The 15,036-nt window shown below is 34.4% G+C and overlaps 1 protein-coding gene across 1 annotated transcript in view; it reads left to right on the top strand.

Annotated features, from left to right (window-relative positions):
• The window catches only part of LOC121407801 (twisted gastrulation protein homolog 1-A-like), a 30,856-nt gene extending 16,921 nt beyond the window's left edge, over positions 1-13,935 (top strand). The window contains exons 2-4 of the mRNA XM_041599009.1: positions 7,073-7,318; positions 10,471-10,683; positions 11,026-13,935. Coding sequence (XP_041454943.1) covers positions 7,099-7,318; positions 10,471-10,683; positions 11,026-11,300 — 708 coding nt within the window. The 5' untranslated portion in view covers positions 7,073-7,098 and the 3' untranslated portion in view covers positions 11,301-13,935. The remainder of the gene's footprint in view (positions 1-7,072; positions 7,319-10,470; positions 10,684-11,025) is intronic.
• Positions 13,936-15,036: the final 1,101 nt, after the last annotated feature.

The following is a 15,036-nucleotide window of genomic DNA, read 5'->3' as shown; positions in this document are numbered from 1 at the left end:
ATAGCAGGTACTTGGCGAAATTACGAGAACTTTCGTGGGGATTTTTCCAAGGTCGCAGGTATTTTGGCGATGTGAAAGCAAATTACGGGAACTTTTATCCCAGCGTGTCGTTGGGCGCGGCGGCGTGGGTGGCTGCTGGGCTAGTGATTTTGAATCTCGCGCCTTGTCTGCTTATCAGACCATACTGCGCATGCTCGTAACTTCGGGAACTTATCCCGAAGGATGTGTTTCGGGGCGGTGTGAATGCAGGAATAATTAACGGGTATTTTTTAGCCTTAAAAAGTTCTCGTAATTTAACGGGGATTCTTGTGATCGAGGCGGTTTGAAACCGCCTATAGTATTGCATCAGTCATTTTGGCATTATCAATCTGTCATCAATGATCAAGCATAGTAAGTAATCTATAGCATAGGCATAGCTGCATTCACTTTCAGGATTCTGTGCAAAATAAAGAGAATTTGCTCTGTATGGTTTCTTCTCCAAGTATATAGGAGAGAAAATTGTTTTCACCCTCAACCTTTCAAGTTGTTTTGATATTTCTGGTTACAGACAAATGTTGGTAGTTATGATAGTATATTTGTTTGTTTTCAGCAAATTCTAATTAATGATTCATAAAATAAATTGTCAAAGGTACATGTATAGGTAGGTAGTTTTATATTGGCAAAGAAATCCTTAGAGCTCTCATTTTGCTTCCATTTGGTGAATTTATTTTTTTTTCTCCTGCTTTTTATCTTATTGTTGTATCCACACAAAACTTGAAAAAGAAAATAAGATGGCAATATTAATAAAAAAAAACATCAGTAAGGGATGTAATCATGCAGTGTAATTAAGTTTTTATCACCCTTAATTTACTGTGTTTCACCACCTACAATATTGCCAATGTACTATATAATTAAACTAAATCCTGATTGAAAATTGAAATTTCTCAGTGTTCCTTTCTGTGGGACATTAAAAAAAAAACTCTCATAAAAACATTCATTCTACTTGAGTACAATGCTGATGATTATATCGTTCAGTCTTGATAGCTCCGCACAGGTGTTCATCCTTTTCATCAAAATGAAAAACACTTTAACGATGCATCATTTTGTAAAGCTTTATTTATTCTATTATCAAATTGATCTCATTTTATCAGATATACAGGTACATGTAGCTGAAAAGGGTAATCAAGTTTTATAATTAGGAGGGCAGATTCTTTATCATTCCTTCACCTCTGTGGATGGAACTTATTTGTTGGCAAAAAGTGCAATCTCTTTAGAAACTTCCTCACCACAAGCCAAGTCTGAATGCTTTTCTTATTTAAGCTGCATACCTCTTCATAGAAACCTAGAATGCTTTTATGGTATCTGGCTGCTATTTTGAAATCAGCAAGTCTCTGCTCTGAAGTTTTCAACCGTTTTGGGTCGAAAATACATGCAGACGAGATAAGCCAACAAATGTATGAGATGGATTTATACTCAAACAACTTTGTTTTAAATGTTTTTTTAATTTTTATTTTACTGACTACAGGTATGTTTTTACATTAATGACTTTCCATGATCAAGCCTTTTTACTTAAAGGACAAGTCCACCCCAACAAAAACTTGATTTGAATAAAGAGAAAAAAATCTAACAAGCATACACTGAAAATTTCTTCAAAATCGGATTGCTCGATAGCTCAGTTGGTAGAGCGGGGGTTTCGGATTCTGGTGACCCAGGTTTGATTCTCACTTGGTGTGCATGAGCTAGTGCCCTTTGGTAAGGCATTAATAATCATTACCAGGTCCCTCAGAGAGGACCTTAAGCCTTCAGTCTTCTGGTTGCTTGCTTACAAGCATTCATGCTTCCGTAGCAATAAGGTTAAAAAAATCCCCACTATTTGCCATGTAAAATTGGTGTGAAAGTTATGACATTTTTAAAGTTTTGCTCAATTTCACAAAACAGTTGTGTACATCCTGGTCTGTATGCAAATGAGGGGACTAATGATGTCACTAACTTTTTCTTTTGTATTTCATTATCTGAAATATAGATTTATTGTGATGCCGTAGTGATGTAAGGCAAGAACTACCCTGACATTTACTCCAATACATGATATGGCTAAAATATTTTTTCAATAGTTTTACTTCTGATTATTTTTTTCTTTCATGAGGACATAATCATATATACTACGTGAGTTATATTTAGATTACTGCCATGTGAGGTAAATGGGTACTTTGGAGACAGCCACAAATCCTTGATAATTAGTACATGGCCTTTGGGAATGTTGTCATTGTCCCTGGTCATTATTTATTGCTAATTTGAAATCTACAGTCTTATAAACCTGTTCTCATTACGCGTTCCAAAACTAGTTTACTGGAAACCGGTTCAGGAAACCAGTTTGGAAGACCGCTTTGCTAGCGTTCCCATTTGATCATCCGAAAGTGGTTTTCAAAATCACTTTTCATGTAAAGCAATCTTGTTGCTACGGGAACGCTCTCAGTGTGGTGACAAATTTTACGTGAAATTTGAAACCACAGCGAAGGCATTCTTCACACAGCGTGTAAACTGTAAAGTACATGTAGCGTGCTCAAAATGTGCGAAGATCACTTCCCGAAGAACGGTTGTGTCCTCACTTGCACTAAAACCAGTTTAATGAGGCAAAACGATCTTGAAAACTACATCACGAGGTGGTTTTATGAACTGGTTTGGAAGATCGCTTCCAACTTCCAAGATTGCTTTGACGTTGACTGTTCTCATTACACGTCAAACTAGTTTCCAGTAAACTAGTTTTAGGAAGGTAGTGAGAACGGTGTCTTAAGGATGTCAATTTTTCAAGGTCGCAGGTATTTTGGCAATGTGAAAGCAATTTACGGGAACTTTTAGCCCAGCGTGTAGTTGGGCACGGGCACCGTGAGTGGCTGCTGAGCTAGTGGTTTTGAATCTTGCGCCTTGCCTGCTTATCAGACCATATTGTGCATGCTTGTAACTTCAGGAACTTATCCCGAAGGGTATGTTTCAGGGTGGTGTGAATGCAGGAATAATTAATGGGTATTTCTTAACCTAAAACAAGTTCTCGTAATTTAACGTGGATTTGAAACCAACTAAACTTATCATTTGAACAATCATCACCAAGTGATTAAGTTTAAATTAGCAAAATTAGAAATGCAAAGACTCATTTAATACCTAATCTTCACTTCTTTTTTAAACACCAGCTTTCAATACCAAATTTATAACATGAAGCCCCCCAAAATGATCTTGTGTCTGGTTCACAATAATCCCACACCCTGTGGTAACCCTGCGATGTGAGAGGCAACTGTTTGGCGCATTTGTCAAACACCACTTGACCCATGCAACAAAGGTGAAACAGTGATGGATTTCTGTGGTTTCTGTTTGAAATATTGCAATAGATCAGTCTAAATCTTGCTTTCAATCAACTGAATGAAAAAAAAGAAGAAATACCAGTCAATCAAGAGAGGAAATGGTGGACAGTTGTGGAGATCAACTTTTAAAGTGTGTGAATTTGAGATGCATGGTCATTGTGGTTTAAAGAGATGGATTAATTTTGATATTAAAAATGAAAGTTGCTTCTGAAATAAAAGGTTAAGTGTATCTTTTCTTTTTATTTAATCACTATATAGTCAGATATTTTATACAAAAATGGTAGCCATTATTTCAGTATCTTAAAAACATTGAAAAATAATTTAGCTTTGTTTTTTTCATGCTTGAGTACATAGCGGGTGCATGAGCCACCGCAGTGCACCCATGACACACAGAGATTATGCCTATAAGAAGTATTAGTATGGTGTTACGCTTAAAATTTTTGTTCCATGACATTGCCTATACCCTATCCTAAACCAAACCCTAACATAAAACCCTATTGCAATTTGCAACCCCAACCGTGCATCTTACTCAAAATAAAGCCCAGAGCAATTGTCGTGAGCAAATGTTGTGTCACCAAAAATTCTTACGTGAATGTCTTGATGTGTTGTTCACTTAGTCCACAAAGCTCACATTTTTTGCAGTTTACAGTTTTACAAGGGTAGCTGAGACAATGATTTTGATTATAGAATCATGTAAAAGGTTGTTCACGGTCACTTACTGTCTTATTGAAAAACCTTCACCTCACGACTGAACAATATGATGTATATATATCGGACCAACATCCTGAACTATTATATATTTTTTAATAACTGATGCTTTTCTGCATGTTTGTTTGACACGCAATGATTCATGACATAAGAGTAATTTACTTATATTATTATAATATACACCATATTGATCCTTTATTGCACCAGCAGTATACATTTTGCAATTTCAACTGATTCCCATGTTAGCTGTGTCCTTTATACTTTATACACATGTAGTATCAAGCTAGTGCTTCATCCAATCTTTTATCGGCCTGAGGGGTCCTAATAGGGGACCACACCTGTACAATAAGTATGGATGAGTAGAAACTTCATATTTGATTTATACTCCAAATCACAACATAGGAAACACTGGCATGTCATTAACTATGACCATTTCCTGCACTGGCTGAGTCAGTCTATTTTTTCATTTTTGAGAATAATTGTGAGTTTCCTCTCGCGAAATGATTATGATGAATGATGGCCAGATCGCTGACTTATAGACCCAACCCAGAGATGGATGGAAATGAAAACAAAAGTCAGGAATCTTCTTTAATTAGAAACCTCTCCTTGTATCAGTTCAATGCCAAGGTAATAGGATGATACTATGTCATTGAAATGTCTGATGTGTCTGGCAAGGCTAAGAACTTAAGATAATGTATATTCTCATTCCACAATCTCCATGGATGATATTAGTCATAGTAATATTGGTCATTTTCAGAGATTTACATGTAGGCCTACACACATTACACTAACAAATCAAAGTTGATGTCAGGCTCTTGATAATATTTGTGAGGTGCAATTTCATACTCGAGTCACCATTTCATTAAACCCTTCTGTTACAGTAAAATCAGATCAAAAATGAGAAAAGATTCATGTAAGATAAACTTTAAACTAATTGGTTGCATCAGTTTGGGAAGAAAATATCTTTCCATGACAGTGCATGCCATGAAATAGAAAAAGGTCTTCAACTCGTAAATCACCTTACTTTGAATGATCACATATAACATATTAAATATTTAATGAAGAATGTATAGAAAATATTCAATGGGATTGAATTGAAATAAACTGTAGAAAGAAAAAAAAGGGAAATAAACAAGTGTTTAGAAAATGGGTCCCCATAAAAAAAGTCTGAAGGGCAAACATGGATGACATGAATGTCAATTTCATTTAGATCCACCCATCAGAGAAAATTTGTAAAGGAAGGACTGATGACAAATCTAAATCTTAGCATGTACTGTTTTTTGTTGGTTTCGATATTAGTAGCAAGGAAATATGAATATCGAAACAATGTTCATGGATTAAGACTCAATTTATGTGTTTTATGTCATTCTGTCAGTTTGAAATACAGCCAAGAGTTTCTGATTTCTGAAAATATTTTGATGAAGATGAATTGAGTCTGACATGATGGTCATCTGTCTTCTCTCTATTTTTCAGACTTTGATTTCCTCCCTTTCACACCCTATCCACATGTTTTTCAATCCTAATTTGATTTGTATTTCCTAAAATATGAAATATATGCCAATGGCAAGGCCCAGCGGCAATGGCACAATTAAGAAAGACGTTTGTGAAGTGATAGATTATGTTAATGGAGAAGATTTCATAAAGTTATTTATCTGCATTTCAAATCAAATTCAAAGAGAGTGGATTAGCATAATTAATGAAATAGTTACATGTAGGCAATGTATATCTATAAGTTTTTTATCTGTTTGACATATTTGTACAGTATTCAATTGATTGTTTATTTTATTTCTTGAGAAGTCTATGCATGATGCAATCATGATTCCTCTTTCATGTTTCTCTTTTGCAAAGATTATTTTTAAAAAGCACCTACTTTTCTTGATATTGGCATGAAAATTAGATATCGTGTGGTTCACCCTGATCAAAAGATGGTCATTGAAACATTGAGAGTAGTTCAGAAGTTCTTTTTGAATGATTTTATTGAATTGGTGTGTTGATAGTCATTGATGCCATTTTTTTGTAGCTCTTTTTTCAAGTTGAAGGATTGATTGATGATGTTCTGAGCCTTTCTTGAGATATTAATGATATAAATCTTGATATAATAGGGAGTTTACAATGGTTAAATGAACTTATGATATCTGATTCCTTTGAAAATGTAATTGTTACCTCTTTTTTTACGAATCTCGTAATTTTTCATCCTGATTTAACTTGTTAGATCATGCTGAAGTTGTTTTTGCTCCTTTGTGCCTTCGTTTCTTTTAGATGATTTTTTTTCAACCCAGTTTCATTTTATTCAGTTTGTTACTAGTTTTGAATAAATTGTATTACAAACAGATCCACATACATGTACTTTTATGATGTTAGTATGTCAAAATGATACATGGTGATTGCATATTCAAAATGTTTCTCAAGATTTTTGTGAAGAAGTAGTTCTGATCATCATCATTACAAAATGTATGTGGGGGATTGTGGCCTCTTTCAATTTTCAATATAAATAAGGTTTAGTCAGTCTTTCCCGTAAATGAAGTTGCAATTACTTAACCTCATTAACTCATTAACTTTTATTGCGGATTTGTTCAGATGGAAGTTTGATTGCAAGCTCTGATTTCTACAGGTTTCATCCGCATTCCACAACATTTTATATTTGTGACCAAAGAGACTTGACATCACAGTTCTTGTTTGCATTGCCAATGGGAGGGTGTCCGTAGCATTATAGTGTTCTCGACATTCAAAAGCTTGTAACTTTCTTATTGTTAATCCAATTTTTCTCAAAGTTTCGCTAATCTTATTCTTTAATGTCTATGTGTTTACCACAAGCTAATCTATTTCACATGTTTCATTCTCTTTTAATGTGTGTAAATGCTACATTTTGTTTGTTACATTTTGATCAAGCATTGTATGCTTTATAACACATTCTGCTTTTATTGCATAAGAGTATATGTGGTAAATGTTATTACATTTCATTTATTCTTGTGCAAACAGTACAGCTAAAATAAATTCACAAATTTTATATTGTCTTTTTTTTAATCTTCCAGAAACGAGGATAAACTATTCCTACAAAATGAAGACGACGGTATTCATAGCAGTGATGGTAGCCGGGATAGCCTACGCGGTGGGCGTCACCGTCTTATACGAGAGGTGCAACGAGAACAAGTGTGTCTCACGAGTCAGCAAGTGTCAGCTGACTGGGGCTTGCGGTTGCACGCTGGACAACTGCACTTGCTGCGTGAACTGTACTCTCTGTCTGGCAGAGCTGTGGGACGATTGCTGCTCCTGCGTCAGTAAGTTCTCGAGTTTAAATGTTTCCTTCTTCATATATTATAATTTCCAGGGAAATCTTTTTGTTCTTCTGATTCGCTGAAGCATATCCTGAATTGATTCTCATGACATTCAGGTCATTAAACATCTACCCACAACAGTTGTTCCATTGTATTCCCTGTACAAGACATGCAAAACCTCAATGTTAATCTGGTCCTCATGTACAGAAAGGCAAAGGAGAATACGATGGATACCAAATGACATCTCAAATGAAAGTGGGCATTCTAGTTTCTTTCAATACATTTGCAAATTCATATTTTTTCTATTGAAACTACCATGCCACATTTGCTCATTCATAGCTTTCTGTTGTGTTTTTTAAGTACATGCTTTGAAATTGATGAATGTAGCAGAATGCAATGGACTAGATGCCGGAATTCCTTCTGTCAAGATATGTGTATGATTAATGTATCTAATGTATTGTTTCCTGCGCCCCCCACATCTGCTCCCATTTATCTTTTTATTTGACATTCAATATGATTCATTCTGTCATGATTTAGATCCATATTTTGAACCTTGATGTTCAAGATTTATGAATTGATGTTGTTTAATGTATTTCAGAAAGCTTTACAATTTTGCAGTTGCATTTTGCAACAAAATGTATGTGAAAGAAATGGATGATAGAAACCAGGTTAGAAGAAGGTTCATTTCATAGCAAAATTACATTCGGTGACGGATTTGGTTTGAAGAAAGTAGATCACTGGTTCATTTAAAGGACAAGTCCACCCCAACAAAAAGTTGATTTGAATAAAAAAGAGAAAAATCCAACAAGCATAACACTGAAAATTTCATAGAAATCTGATGTAATATAAGAAAGTTATGACATTTTAAAGTTTCGCTTTACAAAACAGTTATGTGCACATCCTGGCTGGTATGCAAATGAGGAGACTATGATGTCATCCACTCACTATTTCTTTTGTATTTAATATATTAAATATTCTAATTTTCTCCTCATTGTTAAGTGATACAACCTCCCTGAACATGTGGAATTAGCATTGTTTAATACTAAATGGTTCAGTCAAGTTGGTCCTTATTGTCCAATCTATAAAAAATGAAATATTGTATGATTCAAACAAATAAAAAACAAAAGAAAAAGTGAGTGATGGACATCATCAACTGACTCACCTAGTTGTGCATATTACTGTTTTTTGAAAAATAAGCGAAACTTTAAAAATATCATGACTTTCTTATTTTACATCCATTTTGATGAAATTTTCAGCACTATGCTAGTTTCATTTTTCTCTATTTATTCAAGTCACCATTCTCCTGGGGTGGTGGACTTAACCTTTAAGAACAGAATGTTCACAGTCACAGTCTGACCAATATATTTGACTTTTTCTCATAGTCCCCAATATTTCAAATTATTTTTACCCAGTGATTTTATTTCTAAAGTTATCTACAAATTTACATTCTTGAATTTGTTGAAATTATAAGCCTACTCCCTCCAAAGTAAAATGTTTTGGTCCACTTCAAAAGGAATGTGATTGGGAGCTAGAAAGAAGGAAAAGGGTATGCCTATCTTCAAAATGATTTTTGCTGTGCTATCCCCCCACTCCCTCTTCAAAGTGCAGGGTTTTGTAGGATGGCAAAATATACATTTTTTCTTGGGAATGGGAATGAGGGCACCTGTTAAATCAAAAGGTCATTACAATAATTCAAAAATTGAGCTCCCAGGGGTGTCCTCAATATCTATTTTGTCACCTCCTTAGCCTTGTTCAAAGTTTCAAACAGCTAAAGCAAACCAAGGTCCCATTGCATAAAAGTTACTATAAAAGTAACTTTACTGTGGTATCTTTCATGGAATCCTTGATTTTGATTGGCTAATGATCAGTGTTACCATGGTAATTACCATTGGATGACAAAGTTACCATAATAGTAATTTTCATGCAACCGGACCCAGATCTGGGGTCCAATTCATATAAAACCTTATTACAGTAACAAATCTACAATTACAGTTAAAAGCTACTGAAATCCTTCAATATGATTGGCTGATAGTAAATTTGTTATTAGAAATATTGCATTTGTTGCATTAGTTATTATAGCAAGTCTTTATGAAACAGAACCCTGGAATCCACCCACACATGTTTGATAATGAATGCACATTACAGCTACCAGCCATCAAATATTACAAATCTTTGTCCACAGTTGTATTAACAAATTTTTCACATAAAAGCCCACGGTTGAGTCCATGGTTTACTCAGATTTCTTGTATGAATAATGCTTAATTTACCACGTATATTGAAAAATGTCCAATGCTGATGCACGCTTTTGTCACAGTGCGCCAAATTGTATGTTCATGAGTACACTGTTTGAAGAGTTGACTCATGAATAAAATAGTGTGGATAACTACGGCAACAGGCGTCAATTTGGCGCACTGTGACAAAAACACGCATCAGCATTGGACATTTTTTATTATACGCGGTAAATTAAGCATAATTTATACAGGAAATCTGCATAAACCATGGACTCAATCGTGGGCTTTCAAAACCACCTGTGTGAATTCGGCCATTAAGAATTCAACATTTATTTGATGGATCTTATCTTTTTGGAGCCTGGTAATATTGTTTTCCTATTCAAGAGCTACTGTGGCACTTTTTGGGGGGGGGGGGGGGGCTCTCTTAGCTCTTAGTCCGTTGACTAAAGAATGCTTCTGAGCTTGTTAATCTTTGTTTCACCATTAGTCCATTACCGTGTGTGAACAGCTCTCTACTGAACCTATTTGTGTTTCTTCTGAGTATTCATTGTTCATAAATCAAAAGGGGATGGAAAAACAGCCAGGATCATAATTCATCTTCATGAACACTCATAAAATATTATCCCAAATGGCTTTGAGAAAACCAACCAAAATAGGGTAATGTCATTTTACCCAAAACTGTTGAAGCTTTAAACCTCATGAAAAAATAAACCCTGTGATATATGAAATACAGCCAAAGTTACTGTATCAATTATTTATGATTCTCTGAATTGAAATGATCTTGTACAGACAAAAGAATAATAAAAGGTAACAAATGAAGTGTCTGTAAAATATATTTTTTGGATATTCATGAAAATATCAGTCTATGATTTACATATTTATTGATTTACATATGTATTTGTATTATCACCCCCCCCCCCCCAGATATGTGCAAACCACGCAACATGTCCGCAACGGATATGGCTAGCTACAGTACCATTCACGACCTCCGGGTGGATTCTGGTATGGCGGATATCCTTTTTAACGCCCTCACCGAGCACGACAAGCCACACCCTGATGCTCATTGGACGGTGGAGAGGGTTACGCCCCAGGAGGAGGGAGTGATCTTACCAGGCCTCGCAGGACCCGACAATAGTGGTTCGTATCTAGATGTCAAATTAACAATACCTTACTTTGTTTTTGAAGAAGCAAGCATTTGAGCAATCACTTTCGTCAGATGAAATGCAATGTCATTTGTTCACGAATTCATGCAGGTCATTTGTTTTTTCCTCACTTTATTTCAGAGTAGATCTGAAGTTCATATACTGATTGTCAGAATTTTTTTTTGAATAGTTACAATTTTGGTAAAAAGATCAACTTGTTTACAAGAGCGACAATATGTTTTTTATTTTATTTGATGAGCAGCCTACCATTCTTTAATGGGCTGCAAAATCAACAAGCAAACTTTTAATCCTTGTCAATCCATTTCATGTTTTACAGAATCAAGAGATAACTCACCGGTGGAATCATCACCGAGCACCAAGCCTGCGACATCAACAGCCGCATCAGCCAACGAAACCATCGTGCCCATGGACACCTGTACAGTAGCTTATATCAACATTTGCCTCGGACTTAAGAAGTGTGAAGACGCTTGCGAACACATGGGGGCGGCAAAATATAGATGGTTTCACACGGGGTGCTGTGAGTGTGTCGGAAGCACGTGCCTCAGCTACGGCAAGAAAAAAGCTCTTTGTAGGGATTGTCCCAATGATTAAAAACTGCCATCAATGTACTTTAGATCTTGGGAAAGATGTGGATTCCATGCCGAGTTGAATGAACATTGAACAAAGGAAAAGATGATTTTGTTTTCTTTTTCACTATTGTGTTAACAAGCATTGTGTATTCATATAAAATGGTAATGCAGTGATTTACTGAGGAAAATGACATGCAAGTGACCTTATTCAGTTTATATCAAACAATATATTTGGGGCAAGAATTGGAAGTGACTCTTAAAATTAATATCAAGATCTTAACTTTGAGAATGATTGAAGTAACTTAACAAAACCTAATTTTACCTTTAAAAAAACCCTACCATTTTTCTTTGATGATGTAGTACACACTTGTAAATAAGATGATTCCCATTATGGGTTGTATGTAGCAAAGTAAATCAAACTTGAACCAAAGGGAAAAAATATCTGTAAAACTTATCTTTCTAATTGCAAAATATGATTAAATCACTCTTCTGCTGTTCTTGACACAATTCATTTTAGATAAACTTCCATTAAACAATATACCCATTGAAGTTTGAACGTTGACTTTCAATCAGAATTTCTTTTTGATATCTTTTACTTAGTGCAAGGGGTATTTTTAATGACCAATATTCACTTTCTTCCTATTTCATGAGGTTTTTTTTACAATCTATTTAAGATATTTTAACTCCTATTTTGTACATATGTGATATATTTATTAGAAATTGTCTAGAATGTACAGTTTAATAACTAATAATGTGAAAAATTAAAGAAGTTTGGGGTAAACTTAATGTAATATTGTGTGGAGAAAGCTTATGGTGCTTTTGCCCCAAATAATTTTTTTATGTCAATGACTTTGCAGTCTCAAACAGATGATTTTTTAACAATTACCTTTTAAGGATGTTTTTAGCATCATGTTCCATTCATTTACAAGTAATATGTTTGGAAAACGTTTTTGTGAGAAAAGTGAGGAAATCATGTTCTTTTACAAGAAATTCAGTATTAGTTATAATATTGATTCAAAACAAAGGCTTTCATCAAGTGTATTTTAAACCAAGATATTTTTCTGGATATTTTATGAAATTTTCTGTTTTGGTAAAAGAAAATTTAAAGAAAAGGGGAGAAACCATTTTTTTTTTTACAAATTAACAACTCAAATCACCTGTAGGGGTCTTATTTGAGATGCTAAAATAGGGAATATGTCTTGAAAAAATACTGGAGATTTTTTCATTTGTAGTTGCCTCAAATAATATGAAATGTCACATGAAGGATAAATTATGCTTGTAAAGCCATTACAACTCACATTTCTTGGTAAATTATTTCTTAAAGAATTATTAATGTTCATTATGATTTCAATAATTCAGTATTGGCATTACAGCTCAAGGAAGGGGGTATCACAACCTGAAATTATTAAACTAGTATGATTATTACAATAACATTATTTTCACATTTATTTTGATAAAAAGGACACTCATGATAACTGTGAACAAAACAAATGTACATGTAATAAGTTGAATGATTGTGACCAACAGGGTTTTATAAAACTCATTTGATATACTCTACCCTCAATAAAGAATATGATTTTAAAATAGATTAGATGTTCACCTCTGGTAAAAGAAAAAAAAGGTGCTGCTTGCTAAGTTTTGATTAATGAAAGGATCTTTTACCAACTCTTTCACGTACCCAGGTTAATGGTTTTGAATCCTCATGATAGAGACTCACAACAAAATTATTTTTTGCAATAGTTTAGACCAAGGCATTTTAATTATTAGTTTGGTATTGATGTAACCATCTTAGTATTATTCAGCTCAATATTGGTCGATAGCATTAAGTGACCTTGCAAATTTTCCACCATGACATCATGCTTCTGTAAAGTCTGAACAAATTTTTTTTCTAAAACTGTAGGGATGTATGGTATCTTTTGTATAACACTCGTGGCTGATAATATTTTTAAGAAGGAAATAATGTTTTGTTGAAACGTTTCCTACAAAAGTATTGGAATTATTGTTTCCCAGCATTTCTGAGAGCATTATGTTGTAAGCTTAGTCACCAAGCAGGTGTATACTATCTAGGTGTGTAGTTCAAGCTTATCTAATTGGACAATTTATGAAGGAAGCGCCTGTTGGCTCAGGCCAGTCAGTTGTCGCTCAAAATTCAACGATGGCCGCATTTTGGGCTGGTTATTGTCTCTACTTATGACAAGTCTAGGTCTGATAAACTAAACAGTATGTTAGTTAGTCAAACCATTCATGATGATAAAGGGGTTTTCATTGTTTTTATTGTATAATATTACATTTATGTCAAGGAAATTACACATGTTTTTTATTTATTTTAGTTTTCAAGGGGAAGTTTTGTACTCAAGGTCTGAAGAATTGAAAGGCTGAAATCGTTTTATCATGTATCGAAACTGCTGAATATTGACTGTCGAGTGTGATCTTGTCCATATTTCTTACAATACAAATCTGTATGACCAGATGTATAGTAACAGGAAAGTTTGTGTTTGTTTTTAAATTACTCTTTGTGTGATTCATAACTCTTGAGCATAAAATCAAATTCAAAGTGAGTTATAATGTTCAGCAGAGACTGCTATTACCAGTTAATTTTTTTTAGTTTGAAAATGCCCAACAATCATGAACAAAACAAGTTGATTTTACAAGAGCTATTGATGCATTTGTTAATGGCTGTTTATTTCTAAAGGATGCCTTTTGAATAGCACAGTTGGACTCTTGAACAGAAAGACTGGTCTCTTTTTAAATTACCAATCTCTAGAAAAGTGAAGATTTTAACCACAAAGGGAAGTAACTTCATTAAAAATGCACCTGTGGTTTATTGTTTGCTACCCATTTTTGGTACTGCTTTTGTTAAAAAATGTCTGGTCAAATTAAGATTGCTTTAGATTAGATACATATCACTGTTTCTTTGTTTACACACATCATTGCATGCATTCGGATATTGCCCTTTTTGTTATAAACAGAGTTCCTCAGTTCTACACATTCAGATTTCACCCAGTCAAGTCTATGAACTATTTGCAGCTTAATTTGATAACATTTTATTCCTCAAATTGGCAACATTGATATTTTCCTTTCATTGCTACATTTTCCTTATAAATTTCATTTATTATAATGAAATGGAGATAGATAGAGAGTGCCTATATACAAGTTACAAATTTGTGAAAACATTGATTTTGACGTGGTTTCAATCTCATCGCCAATTTAGGGATTTTAGTGATCATTTTCATTCAGAATTATGTTACCTTAGTTTGAGTTGAAAATAATGATCCATTAGAAATGGGCCCAGTGTATTCTTCTGATGTATTCTGCATGACTTTTAAAGGGTTGTGCATTTAACTCTTTGGGCCAAACTACAAAATGTGCATTTTTCTGAACTGCAGACTTTAGTGTTCCACATAAATTATATATCGGAAGTAACTCGACATACACAAAATGCATTTCAGGATTTGTCACCCTTGCTCAATGCACTTGGAGCCAAAATGGGGAACGACAACGACGAGGGCAGATGTTGAATGCATTTAGACCAATTTATAAGGCTTATTGACATACCTGCGTGGAACACTCGTTTCCTTTTCAACAACCGATCCTCTGTGCACGAAACCTAGTGAATGAATTTGGATGACAATCAAGTCTGGGTTGGCAGACTCACCCTAGCCAAACCACAGCAATATTACCCAGTCCCTTCCATGGTCAATGCTCCACCTCCCCTTGTTTGTTTTGAAGTTTTATGCCAAGATTTTTTTATTATTTTT

The sequence above is a fragment of the Lytechinus variegatus genome, chromosome 2 (genome assembly GCF_018143015.1).
Source record: "Lytechinus variegatus isolate NC3 chromosome 2, Lvar_3.0, whole genome shotgun sequence".
NCBI classification, from domain to species: Eukaryota; Metazoa; Echinodermata; class Echinoidea; order Temnopleuroida; family Toxopneustidae; genus Lytechinus; species Lytechinus variegatus.
Note: the sequence above shows the minus strand (reverse complement) of the source record. Positions and strands in the feature narration are given on the sequence as shown.